Raw genomic sequence first — 14,401 nt, 5'->3', positions numbered from 1 at the left:
CAGTTGCATCTCCAAAAGTGAAATGCACTGTTTTATGATATGCAATAAAACGTTGGATTATACTTCAGTCTAACTATACTTTAGCCTCAGTGGGAGGAGGGGGGTATTAATAGATAATAGAGATTAAGTAATAGTATTCAAAGATTAATAAGTATAGAACAAAATGATATATTGTATTAGTTATACAATAGAACACTCCCTCAATTTAAGAAAAATTATGTGGCTTGTACAATTATCTGTAAACAATTTTGATTCGTTGAGAAGTAAAGGCTGCATAGTTGCTATACATTTTAATGAATACACTGGGGCTACAATGCTTTTAAAATTGTAACATTTCAAGCAATTAGTATATAGAAACTCACAACTAAAAAATAGGCAATGGCCAAAAAAAGGTTTCCTAATAAACATAATTCAAACCTAGTTCATGGAAGGTGTGAGGTTTGTCTCCCAAAAATATTGTAAGGACATGTTGGTTTTATTTGGAATAGTTTTATTACTTACTAGAACATTTTCTTGTGCTATGAACATTTTTCTCTCATCTTAGTTTCTTACAGCGAATAATGAAACATTGTTGAAAGAAATGTGAATATTTCATTAGAATTATGGTACATAAACAGTGTAAACAAACTTGCTCTCAAAACATGTTAATTCTTTTTCTTTGGTACTGATACTTGCAAGATTGCAAAAGGGTTTGCAGAGAATCTAAAAATTCAAATTTAAAGGCACATTCCATTGTTGACTTTCTTATTGCCTGGCTTTAAAATACCCTTTAAAGGGGAGGTAAACGCGCCAGTCAGCGATTTAAAGGACCCTTGTCGGTTGTCTGTTTTTTCTCTTATTTTCGTCGATTTCTAACCCAAAGAAATGCAAAGAGTGGCAAACGTAAAATATATTGTTCCCGGACTTCGATACAAGTTTCCCTAAAACTTGGTTTTCTGCAACTATTTTGTAAAACGAAGAACATTATTGGTATCTTTCTCTTCAGGCGTTGTTTAAGGGCGCCCCTGTGGTCCTAGTGCATTTTGGGCCAGTCCCCCCTCTTGTATCGGGAGGCTCCGCTAAAGCGAAACCGGTAAGGAGACAGAAACCAAGAATGCTGAATTAAAGGGGAAATGAAATGTTAATGTAACAGTCTTTCTTTTGAAAAAAATGAACAGGGTACAGCTTTAAATACTACTTGCGCGGCTGAAAATGTGGGTGCTTTGCAGGATTGAAGCAATCAAGTGGTTTCTTTTACCGGGAGAGTGTCTTGTCGCTTTCCTCGTGTCGGGATGATCAAGGGTTAATTTTTTCAACCGCCGACATTTTTATGAGCGATCTTACCCGGTTTCTTTAAAAAAGGGAAACAAGAGATATCATTAATCACATACCATCTTATATTTATGTAAACACTGTTATGTGGCATTGCAAGTCAGAAATAATAGAGGGAGTTGCTTATGTGCACGTTTCATTAGCTAGGCTCTGTAAGAACAGGCTGTAACCGGGAAAATAACGAAGGGGTTAATATTTTATCTTCCGACATTTTCCCCTTTAAAATAACAGTGCCTTTGTTGTAAACGTGCTGCATATTGTATGCATTTGGATCAAGCTACAATAGAATGCGCGGATCTAATGTTTTGGAAGTGTACTTGCAGACGATCCCTTTGTAGTGCTTGTTTCTTGTTTAGTTTTATGAGAACTCAAATGAAACAGAAGGAGCCTAACTAAGGCCCCAGTGCATTAAAGGCAGCAGCTGCATAAAAAAATTTAAGGTAACCCTACTGGTTGTTGAGTGACGGGAGGCAAAGAGACCGACTTTCCCTCCTATACATCGCAGGTGTAACTTTTATTGAAAAGACTTTAATAACACAAAAAAAACCTTAAGACAAAACGTTGCACGAGTAGTTCCTGGCAAAGGCCCGACCCTTGATACGTAGCGTTTTAGCTACTTGAGATTACGTATAGCAAAGCACTTGACACATTTGCCCCAATTTTTTACAGTGCATCACTCGAAATGCCTAACGTATCATCATAATAATTTTCATTTCAAAGAGAAAACAGTGTCCATTAATAAGTTAATAACATGTACAGTATGTAGGAATCGCAATAAAGATAAGAATGCCATAAAGCACTGTGGTATCAGCTGGTAAAAGTTCACAGATGACTCTTGAGACACTGAAAATTGGTCAAGAACTGAACAGTTCTGATTTTAGTGAGTAGTACTACTTCTGAGCCCATTCGTAGAGCACACTGGTTCTTAATCTTTACCTCAGCCTGCATCCCTTTGGTTTTCAAAATATGTTCTTGCATCCTTAAGTGATTTGTGTTTTTAATGAATTACATTAAAAAAAATCTTACATGTCTTAACACCCCCCAAGTTAAGAACACCTGCTTTAGCAGATTTCATGGCTCCACAGTTGCTGCTTGTATCTCTTCAAAACCATTGCTGTCCATCGTATTTCATTGTATTAATAATAGCTCACGTAAACGGAGCTTTAGAACAGAGAAGTGCATTTTCTTCACCTCCGATAACTTATTATAGAACAGAAATGTGGAGGGACTTCTCTTCATTAATATTGTTGTTGCCACCAAATTTCTGAGAGTGGGGTTAAAAATAGTCATTTAAAAAACAGTCCTACAAAGGCAGTGTGAATTTTGAATGCCTTTCTTGTTCTTTGTGATGTGTAGAGATGAGTAAATGTGATTAATCAACCTGTGGTATATGCTTCACAGTTTAGGTTTCTTTTTTCTTACTCAGATTGCCAGCAGTGGAGAAGAGCAGCCTTCTCGATTGGTGAAAGAGCTCTAGCGTTCTCCAGCCATGTCTGTTCGGGAGTCCTTTAACCCCGAGAGCTATGAACTGGACAAGAGTTTTCGACTAACTCGTTTTACAGAACTGAAGGGTACAGGGTGCAAGGTCCCGCAGGATGTCTTACAGAAATTATTGGAATCTCTACAAGAAAACCACTTCCAGGAAGATGAGCAGTTTCTTGGGGCAGTCATGCCCAGGCTTGGTAGGTTCTTCTGTTTACTATGAAGATTATAGAGGACACTTGTTGTATCTTGTATCTTGAATCTTGAACTCACAGGAGGTAGTGTTCAGAAATAGCGGCTGTGTGCACTCTCACTAGTGACACTACAGGCCCTGCAGTATAATATCCTCTTGTTAGTGAATGAGTGCCTGCATGAATTGCTCTGATCTATTCCTGGACAGTAAGAATGGATTCTGGCTGTTGAAGATTCAATGAGGATGGGTGGCGTTACTGTCAAAATCCAGAGCCATCTGAAAGATAATCAGTCAGTGCTGTGTGGTGTGAGTGAGGCATTTGGACAAGCACTGGAATGTGCTGATCGGCAGGTGCTATAAACACATTCAACAGTGCAGTATCGTGGTTTAGGTTAGGAGCAGAATATGATGTCTGAAAAAGGCTTCCTGACATCAGCCATTTAAAGACATGAGGAGAGATCTAAGAAGTGTCAGAATAAGCATATGCTGCCCAAAATGGTGGGAATACTCCTGTCATGTCCAGATTATAGTTGTAATAATAATCTAGGCTGCCTAGTACCCAGTAGACAAAAACAAATGTTAAAGTAGCTGTTTTGCAGACCTACAGTATTAGCATTAGCAAAGAAGTATATAGTTGTATAATGATTGAGACTTCAAATATTTTAAAAAAATTGATAAAATCAAGACTTTCTGCTGCCAGAAATGGGGCTCTATTGTTCTTGTATTCAAAAAAAATAAAATAAGTGTGACTTCAGGAAGTGCAACATTAAAATTCATTGGTGTGTAAAATGTGGTTCCAGGACCAAAAACCCTTCATGTTTACTTATGATATTGTAATATGTGGTATTCATTACACTCACGATATCCAAATCAATTTTGGCTGTTTAGTTGCCTTTTTTAGAAGAAATTGTTTCTGGTGTGACCTTGAGACTATCCAGGACTCATTGTACTGATCTCATTAATAGCTGTCAACCAGTAAAATAAATGGTGATTTTAAATGTGTAATTAACATAAAAGACTGAAATGAACAGTATATATCAAGGATAAAAGTTGTTCTCCACATGAGCATGTTTATTAATTTTATTTTCTATACTTTGTTTCAGGCATTGGAATGGATACATGTGTTATTCCTTTAAGACATGGTGGCCTTTCATTGGTTCAGACAACAGACTACATTTATCCTATTGTAGATGATCCCTATATGATGGTAATTATTATTATTATTTTACCCAGTATTAACAATATGTTGATTGTGAGTTTACTCTGAGTACAAAAATGTAGTTATGAGTAGAAATATCCTATTTATACAATTTGAATAGCACTTGTGTGTAATTTATTCAACATTCAATTGATAGACAAACTGAGACATACTTGAATTTCAGGAGTGGTTATTATTGAACTCAGCATTGTTCACCAGAAATATATTATTAGAAATAAACAAGAATACAGAATAATTTCCATATTAAAAGAATATATAAGCTGGTGCACAGCTAAGATGGTTTTGATCTCTGTAGAATTGTGACACCAGTCTGCACTTTAATACTAATTATCTTACTGCATTGTCTTGTTATTTTCTGTGATGTTTGTATTCACTGTTTGTCAAAACACTGCAGATGAGCTTTGTAACTTATCTGTATTTTTTTTAAAAGAAGCACATTGACCAAGTGACTGAAGATCCTTTGGTTTTATTTGATACATTTCTGATAGTTTTAGGATTTTTCATAATCAGTATGAATTTTACAAAAGAGGAGAGAAATTTGCCTTTAGTCATTTAGTATTTTTGTACAGTGCCTTTCTTTTCATGAGAATGAATATAACAGCAAAGTGCACCTAATCCTTAGGCTACTGCTCTATCAAAATATATTCCAAAACTGTGGCTACAGTATATTACCTTCAGCACTTTAATTCTCCAAAAAATGAACCAGTTTGATTTTTTTCACAACTGTTACTACTTCTTTTCAGAATGTGTTTTGTCAAGAATGAAAGATTGTATTAATTTACATTCATATGTTGTTGTTTTTTTTTTTGCAAAGACCAAAAACTAATTGATACATAATAGCCCTGCTCTGTAGTAGTATTTTAAATCCTTGTTAGTGTGTCTCTGCTTGAGGCATTTCACATTTCTCATAACTGTGATTGTTTGTATTCTGGGGTCCATGTAATAAACAGTATTCAGGTCTCAGGAGAAGAGTCATTTTTCATGGTTGTTATTATATCATGTTGTTTTCACACATACTTTGTATTTGAGGTTGCATTTTTAAGATGTTTTTATGTATATGAAAGCATCTCTTGTTTGCACTCTCAGTAAGTTACCCAGTGGCACCTTGTCACCCAGTGATACTGCTGGACAGATGTTTTATGTATTATTCTAGTCTTCAAGGCTAACAGATTATTAATTGTGAATACCTAAAAGTGCAGTTTACAATGCAAGTCAGCAGGTGATGGGGAAAGAAAACATTGAATTGTTATTTATTTATAAATATTACCACTATTGACTTGTAGTAGTAAGTACTTTTATGTTTGCTTTTCTTCCAGGGTCGCATTGCATGTGCCAATGTACTAAGTGACCTTTATGCCATGGGTGTTACAGAGTGTGACAATATGTTGATGCTTCTTGGAATCAGTAATAAACTGTCAGATAAGGTAAGAAAAAAAATGAAATACTGGAAGTTTACAAACTGTTCATTCTTAAGTATAGAGAAATGTACATTCTTTTTAGGGTATACTAGCAAAGGTAGGGCTGTGTATACACACAGTGTTTGTAAGCAAACACTAAGATCAGTAATACACCTGTGTAAACACTTCAGGAATGAATGTATTGATTCAAGTGTAAGGTTATGTCTCTGCTTTAAGTGCAAGAAGTATATAGTGCATTCAGGCAAATACGCCTGACCAGTTCTCTCCAACATGTGCTTGAGTAGGTTAAGGTCCAGCAATACGTTCAGCCTGTGTGTTAGCACAGATCCAATACTGAGGTAGAAGGCACAAGTGATCCTTGCCTTTTCTGAATAAGTATTATTGTTCTGAAAGAGGTTTCTTCTTGACATTGGCATTGCTGTATGGGTAGAATATAGGTCACCTCAATGGCAGCATAATGCAATGCACCAAGAGTATTGTTATAAACAACCTGTATAGCCTGACATGAAAGTCCCACCTCCAGAAAGTGTGTGAACTTCCTAAAGAGCCATGTGTAAAATAATTGAATCTCGGACATATTCAAGGTGCACACTCTGGAAAGGTTTCCATTGTATAAGAAAGAACTGCTAAATTGTTTTTTTTTTTTCATTGAACTCTTGAGTCATTTTTGCTGATTCATTATTTTATGACTTCCTAACTCACTATCCTTGAAAAAATATATAAAACTCTTAATTCTATGTATCTAACAAAACAATATATACTATAAACACTATATTGTTTTATAAAACATTTATTTGACAATGTAATAACATCACATTTTTCAATACTGGTACATTAAGAATAAATGTAGAAAGGGACTTCCATGTCCTATTGCCTGTAAATATTGGACAACAGTGAAAGCTTTTTTGAGTTATTTTCCGATCAAAGGATGCATTTCCACAATATGCGAGCAATTTCTGCTTCTTTTACACCAAAATGTCATGCCATGTAGTGTTAATAGCTCTCACCGCAGTCATGTTTTTGCCACCAAGTGATTTTGGTTCTTTGCACAGAGCTTGGCAAGGAGAATCTTTTATAGGCCAGGCCAAAAGTAAAAACGGACACTCGGGGAAGTTAATCTACAAATAATTATAACGCAACAGAAGAAGTAATACAAGGACTATGTTAAAATCAACAATTCCTTTGGGTCTGGTAAAACTTTATTGTTGTTATTGACAGAACTGTAACTTGGATATTTCAACTACATTTCAACTGTAATTTGACATTATGAATGGGAACTCTACGCACAAATGGAGAATTACAAATGTAACATTTCATTTAAAAAATCCAGTTCGAACTGAAGTAGAGGAATGTTGGCATAATCAATATAATGGCATTTTAAGTCAACATGGTTTTAGAAAAGAAAGGCTTTCCAGATCTTGCTAATATTAATTGAAGGGGCAACAAGAACATAACACTAGAAATACAACATGATATATCTATATGCAGAACGTTCCTCACAAAACATTAATCCTCATACCAGATGCTGTAAGAGCTCTGAAATTTACTTTTGTAGAACTCTGGTAATTTGTTGCAATAGCCAATTAGTCAGTATATATTTTTAGCTGTAAGGTCTGAAAATTGTTGCAGAGCTCTGTGAGTTTTAAATCTTCTACTATCCTTTTGCTATTCATTTGATAATTTCTGACTTTCTTCCTTTGGGTATATATGTGTTCAGTGAATGCATTCCTTGTCTGATGGTTTTTATGTGTTGAAATGTTTAGGAGAGAGACAAGGTGATGCCTCTGATCATCCAGGGCTTTAAGGATGCAGCAGAAGAGGCAGGAACATCAGTAACCGGAGGCCAAACAGTGCTAAATCCCTGGATTGTACTCGGTGGAGTGGCAACAACTGTATGCCAGCCCAATGAGTTCATTATGTAAGTTTAGCAGTTTTACTCTGTTTAGTCATTCCTTCATTTTCCCTGTTTTTGATGTTAATAATCATGTATTTATTTACCCATAAGGAATTTACTGATATAAGAGCGTTATGAAAGTAACGGTATTCCTTATGCTTAATGCAAACTCATCATGACTGTACCATGCACAAAATTATCTAATTTCTTTGCTTGCTGCAGGCCAGACAATGCTGTGCCTGGAGATGTACTGGTGCTAACAAAACCACTAGGAACACAAGTAGCTGTGGCAGTGCACCAGTGGCTGGACATTGTAAGTTACATATACATTTTTGTAGTTAAAACAATTCTTATAGTACTTAAAGTGGACGTTTTCAATTTAGTACTCATTCAAGGCTACATAAAAAATTTGCACAATCATACCTTGCTGGTCATAATGTAATGACTCATTATTATTAAATTATAATGTACAGGAATAGCAACACAACACTCTTATACCTAAATGATATTTTAGTCTCAGCATTTGCAAATTTAACATTCACAAATTTGCTTATTCGTAATTCACTCTAGTTGACGGGGTTTTGGATGGAAGAAGAGCAGAGCAGAATGACACCAAGCCTGAGGTTGTTAAGCGCAACTTTCAAATTAGCCAAGATGAATCTAACCAGTATAAACCTGTCCCTGCCCCCCTGCCCCCTGCCCAAGTACCCATTACCCAGCACCCGCATCACAGAGTGGCCTTGTTTTTGTATTGTAACAAACACTCCTGGTTCTGTATATGCAGCAGGGGGAATGACAGGCTGGTGATGACTTTACAGGCTCACTGACAGTTTTATTGCCCTTTTCATTGCAGTGCGGTATGCTAATCACAGAGCACAGAAATAGCATCTTTTGAACGTAGAGCAGGGTTTCATGTTGTTTATTTTAACAAATTAGTATACGTTTGTGATTATACGTTACACATCTGTGAGTACATGTTTGTGATTATTGTAGTTGTTTTAATTAACTTAATGTCACATCATTAGTACTTTACTTGTCATATAAGGGAAGGTTACTAATGTCTTTGAACCTTACATACTATATTCTGTAAAACATTATGCAACGATATAGGACTGGACTTGGTTATATGCAAATATGGATATTCGCAGTGGTTCTCCGCTCTGAACCCTCACGAATGACGAGACCATGCTGTACTCCTTACATATATAAAGCTAGAGCTAGATTTACGTTATTTTGGTTTTGATGAGAAGCAATTTACAGCAGTTTAAAAATGCAACATTGTCTGCTGTAAAACTGACAACCTTTTGCAGTATGACCGATTTTCATTTTGTTTTGACAGCCAGAAAAATGGAACAAAATCAAGCTGGTTGTGACGCAGGAAGATGTTGAGCTGGCATACCAGGAGGCTATGATGAATATGGCAAGACTGAACAGAACAGGTAGGGTAGAGTTGCTCAATGTGCAGCCACTTCTTCCAGAAAGTATTTTCTGTTCATGCCAAAAATGTTGTATTACATCCTTCAAAATCTGTCATTACTATATGATTATTCTTAAAAGTGAATTAATGCAACAGATTTCGTTTTGAAATTTTCTTTAACTTTTTGAACCCTGAACTCCGTTGTAAGTTCAATAATAATCTGTATAGTGTACAGATGGAAATATAGAGTGACTCCATTCTTTAAAATGTAAAAATCGGTGAGAGGGCTTACATTTCTAAGCAAAACAATGTTTAATGAGGAAATAAAGTATATAATGTTAAAAAAACAAATTGGTCTGGCATTGGCGTAATGATAAGTTATGTTACATCAGTCTGTTGTTTTTTCTTTACATATGATATACTGTGATATTTAGTCATTGAACAGTGTATCATTCTATGAAAGTAGGTAAAACAAAACAGCTGTTTCATTTTAAAGCTTAAGCCCAAACAAGATGCATGCTGCGATCTGCATGTGAGGCATCTGGTTTTACTGACATTTGCCACTTTAGTCTGTATAGCAGAGTACAACAAAGGTAGCAGGACTGAGAGGGAAAAAAAACACAGTGTGTAATCATGAAATCATGAAAGTATTAAGTTGTACTTGTTTTGGAGGTTTGTTTACATACTTTAAATATTATTTTTTTTTGGGGGGGGGGGGGTTTATCACATTAAATATTCCTTAGTATGAATATTTTTGTAGCTTCTCTAGCGCAGTAACTCTGAAAAGCTCTGGAGGCTCTCTGGGGCGAAGTGGAGTGTCAGAGGGGCATGTCTGCCTGTGTCATTCTCTCTTAAACCATACTGGATTTGCTGCTATAGAAATCTATTAACTGTCATGTGTACTTAATGATGCTAAAACATGTTGCCAATTCCAAATGAGATTTGAATAAAGCTAATACTAATTTAATTTGACTTTCTAGAGTAAAAAATGCAGTACTAGTATATCTAGCGGATTGGTTATCTCAAGTGCTTTCACACCAGTACCTTCATTACTTTGTTCTCCACAAATTAAAATCTGTTTTATGTGCTTGAGCATGTTGTTTCCTTTCACAGTTTGTTTTAAAAACTGTGGTGTGTGTACTGTAGAAGAGGAAGGCTTCAGAACATGTCGATATACATGCCTCCAAAAGCTGTTGGCAGCTTAGCACAAGCAACTCACTGCTGCTATCTACTATATTAGATCATACCTTAATATTGCTAATATTTTCAATGTTTTTAAATAATCCAGCTCAGCTATACAGATGTACTGGCTGTTGAAGAATACATTGCCTTACAACTTCTTAATACAATTAATACAACTATACTGCAAACTTGTAACATGGTCATGTGCATTTATCAGTTATGACAATGTGCTCTAATCAAATTACTTTATAGATAGATTTTGTTCAACGATAGCTGAATGTAAATGTATGTCTGTATGTCTGTTTTGGTAATAACTTTTGCCAGTTAGCTTGCAGGGATACAGAATATAGAAATATGCCAATAATGTATTTAAAATGCAAAGGAACAAGTGATAGGTTTATTCCATGCTGAAAAAAAAAGAAGAAAGAGAACACAACGTTTCGGCCGTGGAGCCTTCTTCAGGTGACACCTGAAGAAGGCTCCACGGCCAAAACATTGTGTTCTCTTTCTTCTTTTTTTTTCAGCATGGAATAAACCTATTACTTGTTCCTTTGCAGCCTACGCATGCTGACGCAGCTACCCACCTGATGTATTTAAAATGTCATATTTTAAAGAATCCCAGCTATTTTTTGTGCGGAAAACTAATTATTTTTTTTCTTTTCTGTGTAGCTGCCGGGCTAATGCACACTTTCAATGCCCATGCAGCAACAGACATTACAGGCTTCGGGATTTTGGGGCATGCTCAGAACCTGGCCCGACAGCAGAGAAATGAAGTGTCATTTGTTATCCACAACCTCCCCGTATTAGCAAAAATGGCTGCTGTGAGCAAAGCATGTGGCAACATGTTTGGTCTAATGCATGGTACCTGTCCTGAAACATCAGGTGAGAAAAGAAGAACTCAACATTATGTTCATACTACTTGAGTTCTGTGACCTGGCAGTAGTAGCAGTGTATGTAAGTTCCACAGAAAGGGTGTACTTGTATTAAGATATGTCTTAAGTTAGTGGTTTTAATTAGTGGAATGGAACAGTAATCTGCCCTGTCAATTTGCCCTGCTGCTCTTTCAGGTGTACATCAGAGAACTGGGTTCTTGTTTAGTTTACTTGTCACAATTACAGATGACAAAAGATAGGGGACACTGTACAATAAGATGTTATGATGCATGGTAAAAAAAAAAGAATTTTAATCCAAGAAAGTTAATATACAATACTGTATATGCTGTATATAATGCTGTCTTCGGACATTGTTTAGCATTTTGTGTACAGATTAGGTCCAACAAGGACATTGCACTTATCAAATTAGTTTAAAAAAGTGATGTTTAAATCTTGAAGTTAAAGGCATGATATGCACAGGTTAAAAACGAAATCTCTTCAGTGTTGGGACAGATTAAAATAGGGCATCTTTTTCTAAAAGAATTTAAACCATGATGGTACTCACAGTGTCAACTCAAAAGATTAATCTGCGACATTATTTTACAATTAGTCCTAAAGATACATGTAGAAAGTAAGAGCAAGTACTGAAATCAGGAGTCATTTTCGGGAGTCAGAAAGGGTTGGGGGGTGTCCAGTACCTTCAAATATTCTTAAGTGTTATTTTTTTAATTTTAGTTGAGATTTGTACAGCTTGTGCTAAGTACTACAAGAGGGTTATAAATGTTGTGATTTTCATAGTCATAGCACTTAAAATGTTTAGTGTTTCCATTAACTTCCATTAAATTTTACTTGCTACTAACAAATCAGCCACATTAAATTTCTGAATTGAAAGAAGAAGCCTTTGGTGAAGTTTGGCAAGCCGCGTGATAAGAAGGTAAAAGTGAAAGAAAATGTGAATAAAGTCATATGGGACGAAGGTCCTAGACCGGCCAATTAGGTTCTGAAGCGACTTTGGACTTTGTTCATCATAAAACGAAAAAGAAGAGCATGTAAGTAAATATTTGCTTTGTGATTTTTTTTTTATTCTTCTTTTTTAAAGGAGGCCTTCTGATTTGTTTGCCCCGTGAGCAGGCAGCGCGTTTCTGTGCAGAGATCAAATCTCCAAAGTACGGTGAGGGCCACCAGGCATGGATCATTGGGATTGTAGAAAAAGGAAACCGCACGGCCAGAATAATTGACAAGCCACGAATCATTGAAGTAGCCCCGCAGGTTGCAACACAGAACGTCAACCCAACTCCTGGTGCCACCTCTTAATTTAGGGAAGGGAATAGATGTATTTTTGGAGCGATTTCTAGAACCATCCTATTGTATAAAAACTATCATGTTACTTTGTATCTGGCCTGCCCAGAAGTTGGTTTTAGGGCAGTTCATGTGTGGATACAACTGAAGAAGAAAAAAGAGATCCATTGCCTTTTTTGTTTATTTTTTTTTCTGTTACATTAACTGAAGATGCACCTAATCTTAAGGCAGCTTCTAAGTTGAGAATATTATTATCCAATACTGTTGATTCATTTTGAATCTTTAGATACTTATTGTCCATTGCCGTATAGGCTATTTTTAAAGGTGCTTTCACCAAGCACACATTACCAACAAGTAGCGTGATAGCGTTTATGTTTGTCTGTCCACTATGTGTACAATTAAAACATAGGAATAGTGTATGCCTTGAAAAATTGAATAAAAGAATTATGTATATGATAAAGACATGGAGATGTAAACTTACTTTAAAGATTGCATGGTTTTTTTTTTTCTGCCTTTGGTTCATTGCTGTTTTCTCCAATGGTTCAAAAGCATTACTGCCATGATTTTATTTTTTAAAAGTAAGACATTTTGGAAAGTACTGATATTGCATGGTGAATACATTCAATTGAAGGAGTCAAAAATATCCATTCTTCCTAAGGTAGCATAAGTCAGCAATTACAAAATATATTTGTGCATTACCATATGTTTCTGCAAGGAAAGCTGCTTATTGGTCTGCTTGCTACAATGCAGACAATGAAGCAGACAAATAAGTTGTTACTGTATTGTACACTTTTACTGTTTAAGAAATGTTAAGTTCACAAATAATTTTAAAATATAATCAGTAATGTTCTGTGGTCAGTAGTGTTTATCACATTTTATATTTTGTATAGTTCTATATAAACGTCCCCTTATTTTTGTCCAGTTTCATAAAGGCTTCAATTAATGTTTAGTATGTTTCCTAGCTTTCCTCTCCTTTTTATTCTGCAAAAAAATGTGCACGCTTTTGTGATCTATGTACAATTTGCCAACTGTCCCAATAGGTATTTTTTATTGCTCTTGTACGAGAGATGTCTTTTATAAAAGCATATGGAAGAAGTTTTCAATTGGTCATATGTAATTCTTTGTTAGTGGGTCTTTGAGTTTTTTAAAAAAACAGGTTGTTCAAGACTAGATCAAACCGAGTCATACATTATAGGAATGCTTTTTATATTGCTTATGGTATTAATCATTGTACTCAATACAAATCAGTAATCTATGCATAGAAAAACACCAACTGTGACCATAGGATAAAAATGTGGGATGTTCCGTGTCAGAAACGTGGTGCTGTGTTTGTAGAATGCATAACAATGTCTTGACCTTTTGTCTTGACGTTGCTGTACAGCAGAACCAACTACCGTTTTCATTTCACTTTTGCCTTGGCGTGTGTAAGATTACTATCCATGAAAGAAGGTAGTTTTTTTTTTGGTCCAGGTTATTCTCTATTCATGTTATAAATTCAGGTAATTTTTAATTGGGGGGAGGGGTGTATCATGGCAATTTCTGGAATGAATTCTGTATTTGGGTCAATAACACATTCACACAGCTCTTTTTTGTGCCTCTTCAATAAAGGCAGCTTACTGTTAACCTATCCACTGCTTGGATATTTTTCTTCCCAAAAACTGTCCACAAAATGCAAGTAGGTGTGGCATAATGAAAGATAGAAGTTTTTAAATGTAACAGCTTAAATACATTGATATAAAATCTAGAGTCCCAGAGAGAGCACTTAAAAAAACATCAACTCTTATTCATTATTTCAGTACGTTAAGGAGCCCAAGAATTTCTCATTTCACTTCTCTAGATACAGCTCATGTACTGCTCAATTTGTATTAAAAAGTAATAAAGTCACTCACTGTGTGCATTGTCAAATGTGTGTACTTCACACATCAATAGCAAGTAAATGCTCCCAAATGTACAAAACTGGAACTTGCACAAGAGATACCTGTAGGTTTTGGATTTGTTTTAAAATTAGCAGGATCTTCCTGCAACTGCAACTCACTGGCAAAAGTTGGCCAGTTGCAGTTTTCTCATTCTGGTGGTTGCAAGTTGGTGCTATGGATGTTTGGCTGGGACTTGGG

The 14,401-nt window shown here is 35.7% G+C and overlaps 1 protein-coding gene across 2 annotated transcripts; it reads left to right on the top strand.

The window, feature by feature from the left end:
- The first annotated feature begins 786 nt into the window (after positions 1-786).
- sephs1 (selenophosphate synthetase 1) lies at positions 787-13,914 on the top strand. 2 transcript variants are annotated; one of them, XM_006633734.3, is made up of 9 exons: positions 787-1,072; positions 2,738-2,993; positions 4,090-4,193; positions 5,522-5,629; positions 7,387-7,541; positions 7,740-7,830; positions 8,857-8,956; positions 10,786-10,998; positions 12,088-13,914. In XM_006633734.3, exons 2-9 carry the CDS (start codon positions 2,801-2,803, stop codon positions 12,300-12,302), a joined length of 1,179 nt encoding a protein of 392 aa, XP_006633797.1. In that variant the 5' UTR covers positions 787-1,072; positions 2,738-2,800; the 3' UTR covers positions 12,303-13,914. The 2 variants fall into 2 exon arrangements, with proteins under 2 accessions (XP_006633797.1, XP_015208619.1); XM_015353133.2 differs by lacking the exon at positions 787-1,072 and adding an exon at positions 1,094-1,158.
- The last annotated feature ends 487 nt before the right edge of the window (positions 13,915-14,401 follow it).

The sequence above is a fragment of the Lepisosteus oculatus genome, chromosome 7, assembly GCF_040954835.1.
Source record: "Lepisosteus oculatus isolate fLepOcu1 chromosome 7, fLepOcu1.hap2, whole genome shotgun sequence".
Lineage (NCBI taxonomy): Eukaryota > Metazoa > Chordata > Actinopteri > Semionotiformes > Lepisosteidae > Lepisosteus > Lepisosteus oculatus.
Note: the sequence above shows the minus strand (reverse complement) of the source record. Positions and strands in the feature narration are given on the sequence as shown.